The sequence below is a fragment of the Bufo gargarizans genome, chromosome 6 (genome assembly GCF_014858855.1).
Source record: "Bufo gargarizans isolate SCDJY-AF-19 chromosome 6, ASM1485885v1, whole genome shotgun sequence".
Lineage (NCBI taxonomy): Eukaryota > Metazoa > Chordata > Amphibia > Anura > Bufonidae > Bufo > Bufo gargarizans.
The window spans coordinates 193,008,336-193,030,316 of NC_058085.1; the positions used below are offsets into that span (position 1 = coordinate 193,008,336).

The following is a 21,981-nucleotide window of genomic DNA, read 5'->3' on the forward strand; positions in this document are numbered from 1 at the left end:
ACCACCAACATAGCCCCTCCACTCTAGTCAGAGGAATTATTTCCCATCCATTCCCAGACCTTACCTATGCGCAGCCATTCTTGGCATCGGATGAGGAAGAGGAGGTAGCAACAGCCGCCACCCAGCGGTCTGACGACAGTACCCGGATCACTCCAAAGCGGGTGGTCCCCGCTGTTGCTACCTACTCCAAGATCTCTAATGTCAGTGGTGTCGAAGGTGACAATGATGACGTGTCGATGGACGTCACGTGGGTGCCCACAAGAGAAGAAGAGGAGGGGAGTTCAGAGGGAGAGACGGAGCAGCAGATTGGGAGGAGAAGCAGGCAGAACTCGAAGTGCATCGGAGGCAAAAAGCAGACTGCAAAATGTATCTGGAGCGAGCCATCCACCATGCACGGTCACATCTTGCGCTCCCAGGACGCCGACACTTGGCTCTGCCGTGTGGGCATTTTTTTTAATGTGTCAGCTGCTGACAATAGTGTTGCCATCTGCAGCCTGTGCTGTCAACGCATATGTTGCGGTAAGCCCAACACTCACCTAGGGACGACTGCCTTAAGAAGGCACCTGGCATCCCATCACCGAGCCCAGTGGGAGCAACGCCGTCAGAACCCACAAAGCCATACTCCTAGTGCTCCATGTCCTGCTTCTTCTCCTTCTCCCATTTGTTCTCCACTTAACTTTACACTGTGCCGTCATCGCGTTCATCTGGTAGAAGGCAGGCTTCCGTGGCCCAAATGTTTGAGCATAAAAAGTTGAGGACGCCGGATAACCCTCTTGCCCAACAGCTGACCGCTGGCTTGTCAGAACTGCTAGCCCGCCATCTACTGCCATATAAACTGGTGAACTCAGAGCCATTTAGAAAATTTGTGGCCACTGGCACACCGCAATGGAAGTTCCCTGGAAGGAAATATTTCTCCCAGAAGGGCATCCCAGATCTATATGGCCACATTCAGCGGCAATTGAATATCTCTCTGACACACAGTGTCGCTGCCAAGATACATCTGACCGCAGACACTTGGTCTAGCAAAGACTGGCAGGGAAGGTACATAACTTTTACTGCCCACTGGGTGAACCTTTTGACAAGTATGTAAGCCGTGGCACCCGTGTGGATTTGGTGTTACCGCCACGGATTGCATGCAGGCCAGCCGCTTCTTCTCCTCTTCCTACTCCATCCTCAGTCTCCTCCTTGCCTAACTCCTCCTTTTCCACTTCTACTGCCTCTTCCACTGCACACCCCAAGCTCACCAGAACCTATTTGACGTGCCAGGTGAGACGTTGTCATGCTGTGCTGTGGCTGTTGTGCCTGGAAGCCAAGTGCCACACTGGTCCTGCACTGCTTTCAGCTCTGCAGTCACAGGCTGATCAGTGGCTTACCCCGCTCAATTTGACAGTTGGTAAAGTGGTGTGCGACAATGGTGCCACTCTGCTGAGCGCGCTGAAACAGGGCAAAATGACACATGTGCCGTGCATGGCACATGTCCTGAACTGTCGTGCAGAGATTCATTGCCAAATACGCCGGGGTCCAGGACATCTTGCGGCAGGCCAGGAAAATCTCTGGCCATTTTAGAAGATCTTACACGGCCATGGCTCGCCCTGCTGACATTCAGCGGCGACACCACCTGCCAGTCAGACGTCTGATTTGTGACAGCCCGACGCGCTGGAACTCCACCTTGTATATGTTTGATAGGCTGCTCCAGCAGCAACGTGCCGTTAACGACTGCCTGTACAAACTCTGGAGCAGGACAGGTTCTGGGGAGCTTGGTTTATTTTCACCATCCCAGTGACTGCTCATGCGTGACGCATGCAGACTTCTGCTGCCATTTGATAAGATCACCAAACTGGTCAGTCGTAGCCAGGGCACCATCAGTGACATCGTACCTTACGCCTTCTTTCTGGAGTGTGCATTGTGTTGTGTCATTGATCAAGCCGTCGAGGAGCTGGAAGATAAGGAAGTCGCAATGCTAAACTAATTCCCAGGGGGCTACTCCATCTGAGACAAATCAGCAGAAGTGAAAAGAGGAATCAGATGAGGGTGGTGGCTGGGGGAGGAAGAGGAGGAGCAAGAAGAGCAGGCTTTGAGAGGGACTTTAAACTTTTCGGGGATCCCTGGTGTTATCAGTGGCTAGGGAAAGGAGACCGAGGATGACATTTTCCTGGGCGATGAGCAGGAGCCAGGTCGCTCCACCTCGTCCAATTTAGTGGAAATGGGGGCCTTCATGCTCCAGTGTTTGAAGAGGGACCCCCGTATAAAAAGCATAAAGGGCAAGGACCAGTACTGGGTGGCAATGTACTTAGACCCCCGGTACAAACACAAAATGACGGACATGTTACCAGCATCACAGAGGGCTGGCAGAATGCAGCATTTCCAGGCCTTGCTGCGAGAGATGCTGCATTCTGCTGTTACGGGCGCTGGCAGAGGAATTTCCACCCACAGCAAAACAGATGCGGGTACCAGGGGCGTAGATAAGGGGGGGAGGGATAGGGAGGTTCAAACCCCCCCAGAGTGTCTGTACTCCTAACCTGCCAGAGAACGTGCAGGGCCGGCGCTTCCATAAGGCAGACCAAGCGGCTGCCGGGCGCCCTCCCAGCCAGTGTTCACTCTAAGCTGCGCTTGTGTTAAGCAACAGATAGGAGCAGGAGGCTGCTGATTGGCCAGTATCAGCTAGCTGCCCTGCCATTGGTCCATCCTTTCACACCCCCTTCTCTCTGGAAATGAACACAGCAGGAGGTTGTGAAGACAGGAAGCCTGTGTTCTCACAGTGGATCATGTGACCATGAAGGAGCATGTGACCAGTGACGTCACAGACCTCCTTCTAACAGCATGTATGGCAGGACTTTGCTGAGCAAAGACCATGTGCCCAATGAGGTGACCACAGAAGTGCCCTGGCATCTGTCTGCTGCTGGAAGCTCAATGTGGAGCTTTATGAATGTAAAAACTAATACCCAAGAGGCTAGACAAACCCCTGCTTGTCTGTTTCTGACCCTAATCTTAACACATAATGTTCATTTGATTGCAATTTACTCTAACACCTAAAGGGATTTTTTTAAAGCCTGCGGTTTCTCTAATGACCTTATGTTGATAGTAGTGTTAATAGAGTCTCAAAGGTCTGTAAAATAGGGTAACTGCTTTTATAGACCCTTGAGACTCTATTAACACTACTATAAGCATAAGGTCACCTAGAGAAAGAGCAAGTTTTTTAAATTATTTTTTTCCTTTAGGTGTTAAAACATAACTTATTGCTTGAACACCTAAAGGAAAACAAATAAAAAAACCTGCTGTTTCTCAAGATGTTGATAGCAGTTAATAGAGTCTGAAAGGTCTATAGAAGCAGTTACCCTATTTTTACAGACCTTTGAGGCTCTATTAACACTACTGTCAACATAAGGTCATCTAGAGACACAGCATGCTTTTAAAATGATTTTTCCTTTAGGTGTTACAGCAATCAAATGAAAGTTATGTTTTAACACCTAAAGGAAAAACATAATAAAAAAAAAGATGCTGTTTCTCTAAATGACCTGATGTTCATAGTAGTGTTAATAGAGTCTCAAAGGTTTGTAAAAATAGTGTACCTGCTTCTATAGACCTCTGAGACTCTATTACCTCTACTTTTAGCATAAGATCATCTGGAGAAACGTCAGGTTTTTTTTCTTATTTTTTTTTCTTTAAGTGTTAGAGCAATCAAATGGAGGGGGAGAAATGTGACATGGGTGAGGATGGGGTTACATGATGGGCCGGAGACAATATCTGTAGTCTGTCTGTGCCATGGACGGGGAGAAATATGACATGGAGGGCTGATGGCTGACATGGGGGTCTGATCTGAGGCATTGGGGCTGTGACTGTGAGCTGAGGTCTAATTAACATTGTGGGTCTGACCTGAGGTGGAATGAAAAATATTGTTTCCTATTATCCTCCTCTAAAACCTAGGTGCGTCTTATGGGACAAACCTACATTTTGGCGCCCCCCCCAAGTGAGCTGAAGGGGGGGGGGGGGGCGCCAAAATGTAGGTTCGCTTGTGTTGGTAAAAAAACATGAACCGGCCCTGCGGTGGCTGGTATATTTTTTTTCAAACCCTGGTGTGTCTGCTAGATAAAGTCTTATAATTTGAGAAAGCTGAACCCCCCCCAGGAAAAAAAATTATTTACGGCACTGGCGGGTACCAATCCTACCGCGCCTGCAAGAAGAGGGTGGTTTGAAGATATGTTGGTCATTTCTGATATAAGATCATTCTTGCAGTCAACCCATTGACAGCCGCCCTCCGGATCCATCCTCAGGGAATGCCTAGAACGACAGGTGTCCGACTACATCAGGTTAACAGCCGATGTGGATGCTCTGAGAAGACAGGAACCCTTGAACTACTGGGTGTGCAGGCTTGACCTGGAGGTTCAGCGCAGCAGGGGGGGATTGTGACTGATAAGCGCACTCGCCTAGCTCACGACAGTGTGGACTACCTCACATTTCTAAAAATGAATGAGGTATGGATCTCGGAGGAATTCAACACCTGTGACGACCATGTGTAAAAAAATTTCCTCATGCTAGCCCACACATATCCGCCACCACTCAGAACAAAGAATGGTCCTTGTCTTATGTATAGACAGCGGCATAAAAGGCATTTTCTGTCAGGTGAATGCCTAATGTTTGGGGCCTCTACTCCAGTGGCCTACAGTAAAAACTTTATCCAGTGACCGCCTAATATACCTCCAGCCACATAATCACAAGTTCTTTTCTGTCAGGTGAATGCCTAATTTTTGGGGCCTGTGCTCCTGTGGGCTAAAATATTAATTTTCTAAGCTCCAGCAGGGCACATTTTTGAGAGTTTCCCTTTAAGATGCATAAAAATGGCCCCTGATTAAAATATATATTTTTTTGCAGGAATTTTTGCCATTGATCCCACTCTGGTATGTCACTGTCCATGTTGTGGGATTTTTTGCTATTCTAGTAAGTATTTGCTGGCTGCAAATATGACCTGAAGGTTTTTCAGGTTCACCTGCCATTAAAGTGAATGTGGTTCGTGAACATTTGATCGCGAACGTGCATTCGTGAAACGTCCCAGCCGATGTTCGTCCATCACTACTGACAATCACCTATTGTGAATAGTGGATCCTGTCTTATCTATGCATAGGTGATATCATTACAGGCAGGATTAGAATGAGTTAACTGCAGTAAAGTAATCTGTACAAACCTTTAAGTAGCGCCAATCATTAGACATAGTGGCCAGTGCAAAAACTGCAGGATTTTTAGGTTTAGTTTACGTATAAATAGTGACATGGAAAATTTAAAATCAAATAATCAAACATTATTTAAATATATGTTAAACATAAAAAGTGATTTAAACAGCAGGTCATTTTCTGATGAGGTGACACATTCCCTTTAAGTAAAACCTTATTATTACAGTCGTGTACCTGTGTCACTATCACTGCTGCCTAATCTTTCTCCCCCTCCCCTCGCCACAGACTTCAATGGACAACTGTATTTTGATACTTCACTGAAAGTCAGTGATTGTTTTGCAAGACACATTCAGCTAATAATTAAAGGGAACCTGTCACCAAAAACGGATAAGTAGAAGTTTCCTAATGCACGCTTTGATTGTTTAGCCGCATCTAGCCTCCTAGAGAAATCAATGTTTTATTCAGCCGCTGCCCCCTGCTTCAAGTCAGGTTTGAAGTCAAGGGGGCAGCGGCCTAGGCGTCTCCAATCCTGCTCTCCCCGCCTCCCGCCGCCTTTATTGACACGCCAGATCTCAGTGCTGGGACCGCGCTCCCAGCCCGCATGCGCAGTAAAGGGCTGTTGTAGCGCGATCCCGGCTCCGGCTCGTACACTCAGCCGGCTTCAGTTTCTACTGCGCATGCGCCCGCCAGCCTTACATACTAGCGCAGTTACAGAAGATGTCGGGCGCATGCGCAGTAGCGAAACTGAAGCCGGCTGAGTGTACGAGCCGGAGCCGGGATCGGGCTACAGCAGCCCTTTACTGCGCATGCGGGCTGGGAGCGCGGTCCCGGCACTGAGATCCGGCGTGTCAATAAAGGCGGCGGGAGGCGGGGAAAGCAGGATTGGAGACGCCTAGGCCGCTGCCCCCTTGACTTCAAACCTGACTTGAAGCAGGGGGCAGCGGCTGAATAAAACATCAATTTCTCCAGGAGGCTAGATGCGGCTAAACAATCAAAGAGTGCATTAGTAAACTACTCTGCAGCACTATAAGGTACTATTAACAGTTTGGTATCCGTTTTTTTGGTGACAGGTTCCCTTTAAGCATGAGTTCATAGGCCTAATATCTGGACAATCAGGGACAAATAAATGTTCATAGAAATGCTCATTCCTGATAATTGCTCCATGTAAAGGTGACGACTATCACCCAATGAATAACAAATTACCATGCGGAAACAGTGAGGTGTTGCCTATCTGTGTGGGATGAATGATCAGATAATGAGTAAATAATCCATCCCTATATATAGGGAAGGATTACTGCAAACAAAATAAAGTAGCAGCACACTACGAAATGCACTAAGACTGAGTGAACAGGTGAATGTGTGAACAGGGACAAATACATGACGCCAATACTTACTAATAAGCGGAGTAAAAGCTCTTAGCGCTTATTATTGATCAAAAATATGTCGGGCCCATCTACCAGACGACAAGGTAGCTTCTTATCAGATGGGACCTACTCTAACACGGAGTGTCCAGCTCCATTGTTACTCTGATTAAAAGCAACAAGGGGTGGGCGATGGGCGGGGAGTGCTAAGTTCCAAAGAGGATGCATAGTCCTCTATAATATACATATAACCAAATAACGGAACAGCACCTCTAGAGACAATCGCAGGTGCAAGCTACCAGGCAACAATACAGAAAACAAAATAAAGTAGCAGCACACCACTAAATGCACTAAGACTGAGTATACAGGTGAATGAGTGAACAGGGTCAAATACATAATGCCAATACTTACTAATAAGCAGTGAAACAGGAATGATTACTGCATATGAATACTGCAGAAACAGCGGGCAATAATCAGCAACAGATGGTTTACTCCCAATATTGCGCTAGACATCGACTAATGCAAATAGATGCTCAGTTTAGGAAAGGGAGGCAGGAGGAGGAAAATATGATATTAGATAAGTCATTTTTCTCTGAAAAGATATATTGCAAAGTTTCTTACTATTGCACTTTGATTTACACAAAGTTGTGTGAGAAGGCAGTGACCATTTAAGACTAATCTTAAACTAGCGTGAGAAGGCGATTGTTGGGAAGGAAGCGTTCCGTCATGGCAATCACCTGCTCGTCATCGGAGGACACTGCTGATATTACATGCATCCATCTCCTCCATAGTATGAGGAGGAGTCATCAGTTACCGCTAACAGTTGATTGTTCATGTTGATTTTTCAAAATGATGGTCAGACAATGGCATCATATCACATCTCCAAATGTACACATTAAGCGCTGTAGAGCTAAGTACTATGCATGCATCAGTGTTTAGTTAGCCACAGCCTACGTGCAGACTTGGTTAAGATTTTTTTTGCATCATCGGAGAGGGAGGTACACTAACTAAAAAGAGGTAAAAATCTTTATTGTATCTGAAGTGATATTAGAAACAAATAATTGCATAGAAATATTAACCAAACTGTTCAAAATGAAGTAGAATTAATAAACAAAAAAAATTGAACCACATATTGTGTTCAAAACTAAGACAACACTGTAGGGACAGGGAAAAGGAAGATATAAGCTGGAAGTATTTGTAGACAGGTTTATTAAAGGGATATTCCCATCTCAGACAATGGGGACATATCGTCAGAATATTCCCCCATTGTCTGATAGGTGCGGTTCCCAGTGGTGGGACCCAAACCTATCTTGTAAATGAACTGAAAACAAAGCCGGCAAAGTGGTGGCTGGCAGTGCTGGGTCTGGCCAACGCCAAGCTTTCCTATTGGCCTGCTGAAAATAGACGAGCAGCATGCTTGGCTTCTTTCGGCATCCCCCATAGAAATGAATGGGAGTGCACTGCTCTTGTGTGGCTACCGCTTCCATTCACTTCTATGGGGTCGACTGAAATAGCCGAGTCAGCGCTCGTCTATTTTCGGCAGCCCCATAGAAATGAATGGAGGGCAGCTGCGCATGCGCGGTGCACCCTCCCTCACTTTACCGGCTGTGTTTACGAGATAGGTGTGGGTCCTAGAGGTGGGACCCACACCTATCAGACAAAGTATTCATATCCTAGCGATATGTCCCCATTGTCTGAGATGGGAAAACCCCTTTAAAATGCTGTGCAATGGAAAAGTAGAGCAGCTGCCTAGAGAAGCCAGATTCCAACTTCAGTGCTCCTTCTGAAAATGAAAGAGGCAATCAAATTGATTGTTACCATCAACTCCTCTTCTTTTCCTTTGCACTTTGCATCCCTCAGTTTGTCTTATGCACAATCATGGCTAAAACCCCAACATTGCTTCCATCATCAGAACAATAAATAAGCTCCATTTAACAGCTAAAAATGAATATCACCCATAGAATCTCATATTAATTGTAATATGCCGACACACTACTTTATGTGGAAAACTATCTGCAACTTTAATGGACTTCATTCTTCCTCTTTATTTTTTTAGCAGCTTCAAGAACAGCCGTCAAATTTGCTTTATCTCCAAATTCCTTCTCACGATGCTCAAGAAGAATTCCCTGAAAATGGTAAAATGCAAGAAGTTAAAAATCAAGGCTGTTGCATTTGCACTCGATCTTAGCGGCCATACCTTACATCTGAACTTATTTTAGTATTGTACTACAGGTGCTAAAGAAAACAATGGCCTCTTTTAGCAGTATTCCAAGTAGAGTGAGTACTGTTCCTAGAGAGAAAAGGTGGATCTAGAAGTGGTGAAAAGGTATATGATAGACCATATCCCCAAGTACGAAGATGAAAGCAAACAAGGAGGAAAGTGAGATGTACAATATCTAAGACAAGGAGGGATAGGCTGACACATTGATCCAAAATTCCAGGCAGGTAGTGTAAGAACAATTGGAAGAGAGAAGAGCGGAATGGGCTATAAGGGGTGTTAAATAGAATAACGCCACATTTTATTCACAGGAGAAAGATCACATATATCCCCTTATCAATATTACAGAAAGCAACCGTAATGTAGTTGTTCATTTAAAGGGGTTGTCTCACTTCAGCAAATAGCCCATTTATTTTGTAGAGAAAGTTAATAAAAGGCACTTACCAATGTATTATGAATGATTCTGTTGCTTTATTTGGTTTCTGGATTCATTTTTCCATCACATTATATACCGCTCGTTTTCATGGTTACGACCACCCTGCAGTCCAGCAGCGGTGGATGAGCATGAACACTATAGAAAAAGGCACCAACCTATGCATACTTCCATGGTTCCAGCCACCAGAGAGGCAGGTGCCTCTATGGTGTGCAAGCATGACCACCGCTGCTGGATTGCAGGGTGGTCATAACAATGGGATTGAGCAATGTATAATGCGATGGAAAAAATGAATCCAGCCAGCAAAGGAGGCAATATGGGTAATAACAATACATTAGTAAGTGCCTTGTATTAACTGTCTCTACATAATAAATACCACTTGCTGAAGTGAGACAACCCCTTTAACTCCTTAAGGACACAGCCTTATTTCACCTTAAGGACCAGGCAATTTTTTGCAAATCTGACCAGTGTCACTTTAAATGCTGATAACTTTAAAACGCTTTTGTCATGGAACCATGAACCAGACGTACAACAAGAGATAAGTGGAAATAAGAAGGCTTTATTGAAAATAAAGCTGTAAGGCAAAAGTCCAAACGGATGGCTAAACCGAAGCAGGGTCTTGCGAAGCCAGAGGTCAGGAACCAGAAGGGTAGTCAGACGAAGCCTGGATCAGGAACCAGCAGGGTAGTCAGACGAAGCCTGGATCAGGAACCAGCAGGGTAGTCAGACGAAGCCTGGATCAGGAACCAGCAGGGTAGTCAGACGAAGCCAGGATCAGGAACCAGAAGCAGCAGCAGTCTTAGAAGCATGTGAACACAGGAGGACCAAGCAAGGAACTGAAGCCACAGACCTCCCATATATATGAGCTAGGCATCCAGCTCCTCCCAGTGGGAAGGAGAAGCCGCAGGGTGGCAGGCTACAAGAACCCCAGAAACCAAGATGGCCGCCAGCACATGTCAAACGAAGGAGAACAGCAAGAAGGTAAGACCATGACAGTACCTCCCCCTCAAGGGCCCCTCCTCCGCGGAGTAAAGAACGGTTTCTGAGGGAAGCGCGCGTGGAAGGCTCGGAGCAAGGCAGGAGCATGGACATCTGCGGAGGGAACCCAGGAACGCTCCTCTGGACCATAACCATGCCAATGGACCAAAAACTGCACCCGACCGCGGACCAGGCGTGAGTCCAGGATATTGCTCACCTCATACTCCTCACGATTGCCCACTTGGACCGGACGAGGCCGAGGAACCGAGGAAGTGAAACGATTACACACCAGTGGCTTCAACAGGGAGACATGAAACACGTTGGAGATCCGCATGCCAGGAGGAAGCGCAAGGGCATAGGCTACCGGGTTTACCCTGCGAAGCACTCGGAAGGGACCAACAAAGTGAGGAGCCAGCTTGGGAGTGGGCACTCGAAGGTTGAGGTTGCGGGTGAACAACCATACGCGGTCTCCGACCTGGTAGGAAGGAGCGGGCGCTCGTCTGCGATCAGCCTGGAGTCTCTGGCGCTGCGCAGAGACCTCAAGGGACCTCTGGATCTGTACCCAAGAAGCACGTAGGACGGAAAGGTGATCCTCCACAGCCGGAATATCCTGGGGAGAGAATACCTCCGGTAACACGGCAGGTTGGAACCCATAATTGGCCATGAAGGGAGACGTCCCAGAGGAAGAGTTCACCGCCGTGTTCCTGGCAAACTCAGCCCAAGGCAGGAGGTCAACCCAATTGTCTTGGTGATCGGAGACATAGCAACGAAGGAATTGCTCCAAGGCCTGATTGGATCGTTCTGCGGCCCCATTGGACTGAGGGTGGTAGGCCGAGGAGAAAGAGAGATGAATCCCCAACTGGGAGCAAAAGGCGCGCCAGAACCTGGACACAAACTGACTCCCCCGATCCGACACAATCTCCTTGGGCAAACCGTGCAACCGGAAGACCTCCCTGGCAAAAATCGAGGCCAACTCTTGTGCAGAGGGTAACTTCTTGAGAGGAACACAGTGGCACATTTTGGAAAACCGATCCACAATCATGAGAATGACCGTATGGCCTCGGGATGCAGGGAGGTCCACAATGAAATCCATCCCCAGGTGTGACCATGGACGCTCCCCGGTGGCTATGGGTTGCAAAAGGCCCAATGGAAGGTGCCGAGGGGACTTACTCTGGGCACAAACGGAGCATGCCGCTACATATGCGGCGATGTCGGAACGTAGAGAAGGCCACCAGAACAGACGTGAAACAGCCCAGGACAGCTGATTCTTTCCAGGATGCCCCGCGGCCTTGGAGTTATGGTAGGTTCGCAACAACCGAGTGCGCAACTCCTCAGGCACAAAACATCTGCCGTTGGGTCTCCCAGAGGGAGCACCAGATTGAGCCGCCAAAATCTGCTCACCCAGGGGAGAGGTCAGGCTGGTGCGAATAGCGGCCAGGATCTGATTCGGAGGTATGACCGAAGTCGGAATCGACTCCTCCCCGGACAGCTCGGAGTACTGCCGTGATAAGGCATCCGCTCTGATGTTCTTGGAACCGGGTAGGTAGGAGACCACGTAATTAAAACGTGACAAGAAGAGAGCCCATCTGGCCTGACGTGGTGTCAATCTCTTGGCCTCAGAGAGGTAGGTCAGATTCTTGTGGTCCGTCAGGATGAGAACCGGAACCACCGAGCCCTCGAGCAAGTGCCTCCATTCTTTAAGGGCCTGCACGATGGCCAATAACTCCCTGTCACCAATCTGATAGTTGCACTCCGCGGAAGACAGTTTCCGGGAGTAAAACCCACAAGGAAGCAGAGGACCCTCTGGTGTTCTACGCTGAGACAGAAGGGCGCCTACTCCCGTCTCAGACGCGTCCACCTCGAGGACAAAAGGCAACCCAGGGTTGGGATGCGACAGAATCAGAGCCGACACAAAGGCGGACTTTAGAGCCTCAAAAGCTCGGATGGCCTCGAGCGGCCAGACCTGGGGATTACTGCCCCTCCTGGTCAGATCCGTGAGAGGCTTGGCTAGCATGGAAAAGTCCCTGATGAACTTCCGATAATAATTGGCGAAGCCCAAAAAGCGCTGCAGGGCACGAAGACCACTGGGCTGGGGCCACTGTAAGACAGCCGAAACCTTCTCAGGATCCATGGAGAACCCCTCAGCGGAAATGATGTAACCTAAGAAGGTTACCTGGGATCGGTGAAATTCGCATTTCTCAAGCTTACCGAACAGCTTGTTCTCTCGTAACCGTTGCAACACTCGTCTGACATCCAGAATGTGGGCCTCCATGGATTCAGAATATACCAAGATGTCATCCAAATAGACCACCACACACTGCTGCAACAGGTCACGGAAAACATCGTTGATGAATTCCTGGAAGACTGCGGGCGCATTGCACAACCCAAAGGGCATAACCAAGGATTCATAATGACCGGTCCTGGTGTTAAACGCGGTCTTCCACTCATCGCCCGCCTTGATCCTTACCAGGTTATATGCCGCCCTCAGGTCGAGTTTGGTAAAGACCGTGGCCCCTTTGAGGCGATCGAACAGCTCGGAAATCAAGGGTATCGGGTAAGCGTTCTTGATCGTGATGCGATTGAGACCCCTGTAATCGATGCAAGGCCTCAACTCACCGCCCTTCTTTTTCACAAAGAAAAATCCAGCCCCTGCCGGGGACGAGGATTTGCGAATGTGTCCGCGTGAAAGCGCCTCCCTCACGTACTCCTCCATGGCCTCATTCTCCGCTACCGACAGTGGATAGACTTTGCCACGAGGAGGAACGGCACCAGATTGTAACTCTATGGCACAATCGTATGGGCGGTGCGGAGGTAGGGCAACCGCACGCGCCTTATCGAATACATCCCGGTACTCCTCGTATTCAGGAGGCAACAGAGAGTCCGAGGAAGTACACAGCAACTTGACAGGCCCATGGATGCAACTAGCCCCACACTGCGGTGACCACGAGAGGATCTCGGCCGATCTCCAATCGAAAGTCGGATTATGCTTCTGGAGCCAGGGGTACCCCAAGACCACCGAGTAGTGTGGAGACGAAATAACCTGGAGACAGACCGACTCTCTGTGAACGGCACCAATGGCCATCCCCACTGGAAGGGTCTCCTGAGTCATGTGTGGCGGCAGAAGGGGTCTGCCATCTATCGCCTCAAGAGCCAGTGGGGAACCTCGAGGCTGCAGAGGAATGGAATTGGCGGCAGCGAACACACTATCAATGAACAAACCACCAGCACCAGAGTCCACCAACGCCTGGGTCGTCACCGAGCCCCCGACCCAGGAGAGGACAACAGTAATCAGTGGTTTGTCAACACGGGAAACCGGGGACGAGGAGACTCCACCCAAGATCTGCCCCCGACAGGATCTCAGGTGCGAGCGTTTCCCGGACGGTTCGGGCATGCCAACCGAAAATGCCCACCGAGACCACAGTACATGCATCGGCCCTCGCGTCTCCGGAGTACCCTCTCCCCCTCGGACAGGCGAGCAAACCCCAGCTGCATGGGTTCACCCCCAGACAAGTCATCCCCAGGAGGCGTGGGAGGAGAGGGAGGCACAGGTGGGACAGCAAACGTAGGCGCCAATCTGTTAGAAGACCTCCGCAGGCTCTCCTTAAAGGAAGGTCTCTCCCTGAGTCTGGTGTCAATCAAAATCAGGAAAGAAATAAGAGACTCGAGCTCCACTGGTAGGTCCTTAGCTGCAACCTCATCCTTCAAGGCATCCGAGAGACCATGAGAGAAAGCAGCGACCAGAGCCTCATTATTCCAGCCCACCTCTGCTGCCAGGGTACGAAACTCAATGGCGTATTCAGCTACGGATCGTGAACCCTGTCTGATGGACATAAGGAGCTTCGCAGTAGAGGCAGCACTCAGTAGGAAAGGCATGTGGCAGCAACTCGAAATAAATGCCCACCTGGTTAAGGAAACCTCGGCACTGAGTTGGCTCTCCCCCAAAGCGCTGTGGAAGGGGGGCAGAACCGGTCATACCCCGAAACACCGCAGGCGCAGCAACAGGTGTCGGGGTAGACTCTGGCGCAACAACCGGAGCGGCAGTAGGAGCAGGCCCAGGAGCGACAACCGACCCATCGGCAACGGAAGCTAAATGAGCCGTGCGTTCAAGCAGGGTTTGCAACGCCACAGCGAACCGACCCAACAGGTGATCCTGCTGATCAAGTCTGGCAACCAGCGTAGGTAGCGAGGATGGCCCTGTACCGTCAGAATTCATGGCTTGGTCCTAATGTCATGGAACCATGAACCAGACGTACAACAAGAGATAAGTGGAAATAAGAAGGCTTTATTGAAAATAAAGCTGTAAGGCAAAAGTCCAAACGGATGGCTAAACCGAAGCAGGGTCTTGCGAAGCCAGAGGTCAGGAACCAGAAGGGTAGTCAGACGAAGCCTGGATCAGGAACCAGCAGGGTAGTCAGACGAAGCCTGGATCAGGAACCAGCAGGGTAGTCAGACGAAGCCTGGATCAGGAACCAGCAGGGTAGTCAGACGAAGCCAGGATCAGGAACCAGAAGCAGCAGCAGTCTTAGAAGCATGTGAACACAGGAGGACCAAGCAAGGAACTGAAGCCACAGACCTCCTATATATATGAGCTAGGCATCCAGCTCCTCCCAGTGGGAAGGAGAAGCCGCAGGGTGGGAGGCTACAAGAAACCCAGAAATCAAGATGGCCGCCAGCACATGTCAAACGAAGGAGAACAGCAAGAAGGTAAGACCATGACAGCTTTGACCTATCCAGGCTATTCTGAGACTGGTAAAATGAAGTAAAAAATAATAATTTTTATTTATAAAAAAAAAACAAATTTACAAAAAAATTGTAAAAAATTGCATATTTCCAAGTTTCAATTTCTCTACTTCTATAATACATAGTAATACCTCCAAAAAGTGTTATTACTTCACATTCCCCATATGTCTACTTCATGTTTGGATCATTTTGGGAATGATATTTTATTTTTTGGGGATGTTACAAGGTTTAGAAGTTTAGAAGCAAATCTTGTGAGGCTTACATAATAGAAACCACCCAAAAATGACCCCATCTAAGAAACTACACCCCTCAAGGTATTCAAAACTGATTTTACAAACATTGTTAACCCTTTGAGTGTTCCACAAGAATTAATGGAAAATAGAGATATAATTTCAAAATTTCACTTTTTTGGCAGATTTTCCATTTTTTTTTCCAGTTACAAAGCAAGGGTTACCAGCCAAACAAAACTCAATATTTATGGCCCTGATTATGTTGTTTACAGAAACACACCATATGTGGCCGTAAACTGCTGTACGGGCACACGGCAGGGCGCAGAAGAAAAGGAATGCCATACAGTTTTTGAAAGGCTGGTTTTGCTGGACTGTTTTTTTTTTTACACCATGTCCCATTTGAAGCCCCCTGATGCACCCCTAGAGTAGAAACTACATAAAAGTGACCCCATCTAAGAAACTACACCCCTCAAGGTATTCAAAACTGATTATACAAACATTGTTAACCCTTTAGGTATTCCACAAGAGTTATTGGCAAATGGAGATGAAATTTCAGAATTTCTTTTTTGGGCAAATTTTCAATTTTAATCCATTTTTTCCAGTTACAAAGCAAGGGTTACCAGCCAAACAAAACTCAATATTTATGGCCCTAATTATGTTGTTTACAGAAACACACCATATGTGGTCGTAAACTGCTGTACGGGCACACGGCAGGGCGCAGAAGAAAAGGAATGCCATACAGTTTTTGAAAGGCTGGTTTTGCTGGACTGTTTTTTGACACCATGTCCCATTTGAAGCCCCCCTGATGCACCCCTAGAGTAGAAACTCCAAAAAAGTGACCCCATTTTAGAAACTACGGGATAGGGTGGAAGTTTTGTTGGCACTAGTTTAGGGTACATATGATTTTTGGTTGCTCTATATTACACTTTTTGTGAGGCAAGGTAACAAGAAATACCTGTTTTGGCACCATTTTTATTTTTTGTTATTTACAACATTCATCTGACAGGTTAGATCATGTGGTATTTTTATAGACCAGGTTGTCACGGATGCGGTGATACCTAATATGTATACTTTTTTTTATTTATGTAAGTTTTACACAATGATTTTTTTTTAAGCAAAAAAAAAATCATGTTTTAGTTTTTCCATAGTCTTAGAGCCAAAATGTTTTTAGTTTTTGGACAATTATCTTGGGTAGGGTATGATTTTTGTGGGATGACATGACAGTTTAATTGGCACTATTTTGGGGTGCGTGTGACTTTTTGATCGCTTGCTATTACATTTTTTGTGATGTAAGGTGCCAAAAAATGGTTTATTTAGCACAGTTTTTATTTTAAATTTTTTACGATGTTCATCTGAGGGGTTAGGTCATGTGATATTTGTATAGAGCCAGTCGATACAGACGCGGCGATACCTAATATGTATACTTTTTTTTATACTTGTAAGTTTTACACAATATCAGCTTTTTTAAAACAAAAAAATGATGTTTTAGTGTCTCCATATTCTGAGCCATAGTTTTTTTTATTTTTTGGGCGATTGTCTTAGGTAGAGGCTCATTTTTTGTGGGATGAGGTGATGGTTAGATTGGTACTATTTTAGTGGAAAAACGCCTTTTTGATCGCTTGCTGTTGTACTTTTTGTGAAGTAAGGTGACAAAAAAATGGTTTATTTAACACAGTTTTTATTTTTTATGGTGTTAATCTGAGGGGTTAGTTCATGTGATATGTTTATAGAGCCGGTCGATATGGACGCGGCAATACCTAATATGTATACTCCCCCCCCCCCCCCTATGTTTTACCAATTTTTTTAACTTTATTTGGGGAAAATGATGTTTTTGTTTATTTTTACTTGAAACATTTAATTTGGGGGGGGCCTTTATTTTTCAACTTTTTCTTTACTTTATTTTTTGTCCCACTTTGGGACTTCAAGAAGTTGTCTCAAGAAGTCTTGTGTTGCTGCGGCCAATTTCCAACATGCTTCACCTGGATCCAGTGATCTCCCCATTCTTTGCTCCATTTGATCTGTTAGATTTATTTCAATCTGTTAGCTCAAGGGGTGTGCCCTGTCTGTTGCAACTATTTCCATTTGAAGGCTGGAACTAAGCATGCATGTCCACCTCAGTAGGGAGGACAGAGAAATTGGAGAAAGAGCAAACAGCAGGTAGCACCATATGATTTAAAGGAACAACTTGGAGATCACATTGTAGATAACAGGCAGGCACTTATTGGGAAGTGATGAATGGTATGGGCTGCCTGAGAATCTGTTTCTGAATTGTGTTTAACCCATGAAGTGGGGAAGATTGAGTGAAAGATAATTGGGGTGCTTCTCACTACTCTGGTACGGAGAGGAAGGAGGGAGCAGGGAAGCTGCTGAGCATATCAGTTCACCACTGAAAGCAGGAGGAGGACCAGAATTTCAATGACATGAGAAGCAGCCGAGGGCAATACTAGAGAAGAAAATGTACATAAAAATCCTAAGAATATTTTATTGCAGGTGTGATACATCACTTAGCCCTTTTACCCTTCACCACCCTCATCAGTCTGCCAGGAGGGGTCCAGAAAAAATTTAACTGTGTTCTCTGCAAGATTTGTAAAAGACTGTGAATGTTTCAGGAGCTTGTACAAAATACTACAGACTGAAAAACTGTGTGAACAAGTGGAGAAAACTGCACAGTCCTACAACAACCTCAGATGTGAATAACCATGTTACCTTTTGTGTATCAATATATATGTAACTAGAATACCAAATGCATAAAGGCACATTTAGACGTGCAGAGCAAGCAGACAGTTATCAGAAAGGGACCCTTCCTTGCTCATCAGTGGAGGTGAAGAGCTGCCTTTACTGTACATGCAGTGATCACCTCCACTGTTTGGTGACGAGTGATGGCTACTGCTATCGCTTGTCCTCATATAAATTAATTTGGGGTCATATATCAAACTGGTGTAAAGTAGAACTGGCCTAGTTGCCCATAGGAAACAATCAGATTCCCCCTTTCATTTTCCAAAGGAGCTGTCAAAAATGAAAGGTGGAATCTGATTGGTTGCTATGGGCTAGTAGGCCAGTTATACTTTGAAACAGTTTGATAAATGACCCTAATTGTTTCTCGGCAGCAGATTTTTACACGGCACAATTTGCTGCCACAAGACATTGACTGAGGTGTCCACATGACAGGCCATTTTACCATATGAACAAGTGTTTTGCTCATTTATAAGGTGAGTGGCAGAACATTTACATAGGCATATTATCGGGAAGGAGGATTCATAGTAACGTTCCTTCCTGAGAATCTTGTGCAATTGTACAGTGTAAATCCGCCATAACAGTTGTAAAAAATTTTTTACCTGGTTTCCAGAGCCAATCACAAAGACCCCACCGAGAATAAAGCCTTCTCCTTCAAGGTTTCCATCATAGCCTGCTTTCCAGGCTCGGCGGAAATTCTGCCATACTCCCAAACGTATGAATCCCAGGTACATCATTTTCCTTTTCTGGGGTCCATAAAAGCGTTTCTGCAGAGTACAATGAACAGACATGGATACAATTATGCATACCATCTGCTGGATAGAGGACCTCTAACTGCAAATTATTATGCCACTTTTGCCAGTTTTCTGACATAAAGTCACAGCATTTTGTGCATACTGATTTTGTGCAAAAATTTGACGTTGCCCTCACTTTTCAAAAAGGTGATAGTAAAAAAACGGTATAGTTTATTATATTGCAATATTAAATCAGCATCATATACGCATGTCAAGAAAATAAAGGCTGTATTACATAGAGAGATGGTCAGGAGGGAAGCGTTCCTTCCTGGCAATCACCTACTCGTTAGTGGAGGAGACCACTGCTATTACATGGAGCGATCTCTTCTACAGTATGGGGCGGAGCGATGGCTATGCCATCACTGGTCTCCATGCTAACTAGTTGTTTTCCAGCAGCAGATTGTGGTTAGACAGCACAATCTGCCGCAGGCAAGCAATGATTTTTAAGCCAGTTTATAAATCTGGATTTCCCAATGAACAAGCTAATTTGCTCATTCATCGGGTAATCTGCAGCAGTATTACACTGTCAGATCATCAGCAGTTTTACTTTGGGCTTTGACCACCGTTTATCCCCTGTACAGAGATCTTGTCTTTTCCGCAGGGAACCAGCCAGGCCACTACCTCCTGGAGTAGTTCTGGTATAGTTGGCTGCTGACTCGGGGGGTGTGAAACACCAAGAACTCAGGCAAAAGCTTAGTCTAAACACAGTCCAAAGTCAGTGTAGGCTGAGTACTTGCATATTCCAAATTGCAATTCGAAGGTCGGGGCAGGCAGAGTATGTGCATAGTCCAGGTCACAGTTTCAAGGTCAGGGCAGGCAGCAAGGAGCAGAATCGGTAGACAGCCAAGGTTCGGTGCACAGGTATTCAGACAACAAATCACCTTTACTGGTTACTAGAGATGAGCTACGTTCTCAAAACTTTGTTTTGACTGCTTTGCTGAATTTCCCCAAAAAATTCACTTTGTGACGAATTACTTCGTAACAAGGCACATTTTTTGTGAGTTGTGGGTCCAATGAGAGGGAATAACTATTGTGCCACCCCCCGTAATTGAACCCCTCAGATGACACATTCATTGTGGCATCTGAGCTGACCATTGAGGGCTGTCAGGGGTTAATCTATAAAAAAATAAATATAAAAGATAAATAGTCACCTTACCCAGTCCGCTGTGGCCATCTTGATTGAAGATCCAGCGTGAAATGCGCGGTGCATGGTGACGTCATCATGCTGGCCAGCATGGTGACAGTCATAAGTCACCACAATACAAGATTTCTCACGGGATCTTTAATCAAGATGGCCACCGCAGCCTCTTCGCACACAAATGAATTTTTTTTACCGCCATTTTAGGGAAAATTTATTTGTTACCATGAAGCACGAGGATATTCGGCTTAGCTGCAAATTGAATTTTAACTGAAATTTGGATCGAAGGACACTTTGTGAACTTTTATTTGCTCAATACTACTAGAGATTGGACAACCTTAAGGCCACCTGCACATGTTACGGAATACATGTGGTTTTTCTTTGCAGAAAAAATGCGTTTTTCATGTGAGTAAGAGGGCGTGACCCCCGAATCGTTGTGCAGCTTGAGATAGCAATCAGTTCAGCGGTCTCAGAATTATGAAGCATTGTAGCTATAATTGTATATAAAGAATAAAGAGATGGAAAAGTGCAAGTCACGCTTCTAAAGAGTGAGTATTATTTATATCTCACGTCTAAGTTTGAATAAGACTGACATGACCCAACAGAGTTTATAGGAGTGGAGGCAAAGTTAGGCTCTGAATCAGATCGTAGGTGGAAATACAGGTGGAGCGAGTATTGTTGATTGGACTGTTCAATAGGTGTCTGTCGCACAGATGCCCTTACTCAGCACGACACCTCCAGGGCAGTTCAGGAGTAATATCTACACAAAGTTAACCATTTCAAGGTTCATGTAAATTTGCTGCCAATCATCCGATAAAGCCCATTAAGTCATTGTTACTGGCCAGCAGATTGTGTTGTATAAACAGGGATCTGCTGCCCAGATACAGTAAATCTCTATGAGGACAAGCGATGGCAGTAGCGCTTCCTCGTCCCCATGCAATGGAGTATATTGTTGCATGTAAATGCAGTTCTTTCTATCACCGAGGATCAGGCTGCTATCAAAAAAGAACAACCCCTTCCTGATAACTGCCGCTCGGCCGGTGCATGTACTGTAAATGCACCTTAAGTGTTGCATAAAAATAGCCTCTTCTGATTGAAGCCACCATGTAGTATCACTGAGCGACCGTTCAGATAATTGACGGTTCATGTAATACATGGATGTCAAACTCATGGCCCTCCAGATGTTGCAAAACTACAACTCCCATCATTCCCTGATAGCTGTAGTATGCCCAGGCATGATGGGAGTTGTAGTTTTGCAACAGCTGGAGGGCCACGAGTTTGACATCCCTGATGTAATACAAGGCTTGCTCTAGTCCGCTTGAATTAGGACAGCTATTTGTTGTTTACATTGTGACCTGGCTCTTTGGGTCTATGAACAAGGACACAATGTGAGACAATCTCTTTAATGTTCATTTTACTTTAAATGGGGAACAATTGGGATTAAAAATGCACATAAATAATAAAACATTAGTACCTTTTCATCAAGAAAAAGGTCTCCTTTAAAGTAAGGTTGGAACGCTTCGATTTCAGTCCCAATCTTCTCCTTCACCACACCATAGAGTGGCACTCCTAGCTGGTCAAGCTCAGGCTTAAGTTGAGACAGCTCTGAGGCCTCCTGAAATAGAGTTAGACATGCATGACTTGAAGTAGGAAACACATACCGTTCCACTAGTAACCTTACATTTCCTTAGTAAACGTTCTTCTAAACACAGCTGCATACTTTGTTCTAGAGTTCACGCCAGGCTTTCAGGTTAAGAATTACCTTAATTCCATTTCTCACTGAAGAAATCTCTGACATGCCTGTGATGATGAGCCTTATTGTTTGCATAATCCCAGGAATTGAGAGAAATAATGCTTAAGAAGTTTGGTAATATGATAGCTTCCGCAATTCTAATAATAGAATACTAGTGGAAAAATGTCATTATTCTGGTACGTCTGCAAATAATGATGTGCCAGATATGAAACCTTCTTCATCCATATAAATAATGGCACATGCAAAAAAAAAAAAAAACTGAAAAAGACACAAGCACTAAAAGATGAATTGTATGCACACTTGCCTTTACTTGAATTTGGTTAAAAGGAGTTGTCCAGGACTTTATTATTTATGGCCAGTATCTGACTGGTGGGGGTCCAACACCAGAACCCCTACAAAGCAGCAGTTTCAGAGTGTGTTCGGCAGCAGAAATCAGGG

General features: G+C 46.0%; 1 protein-coding gene across 3 annotated transcripts in view; it reads right to left on the reverse strand.

Moving 5' to 3' along the window:
- Positions 1–7,534: 7,534 nt before the first annotated feature.
- Positions 7,535–21,981, reverse strand: part of PRXL2A (peroxiredoxin like 2A) — a 44,900-nt gene continuing 30,453 nt past the window's right edge. For all 3 annotated transcript variants that reach the window (XM_044297568.1, XM_044297570.1, XM_044297567.1), the window contains exons 4-6: positions 21,265–21,405; positions 18,461–18,625; positions 7,535–8,652 (exon numbers count right to left, since the gene is read on the reverse strand). In XM_044297568.1, coding sequence (XP_044153503.1) covers positions 8,548–8,652; positions 18,461–18,625; positions 21,265–21,405 — 411 coding nt within the window. In that variant the 3' untranslated portion in view covers positions 7,535–8,547. The remainder of the gene's footprint in view (positions 8,653–18,460; positions 18,626–21,264; positions 21,406–21,981) is intronic.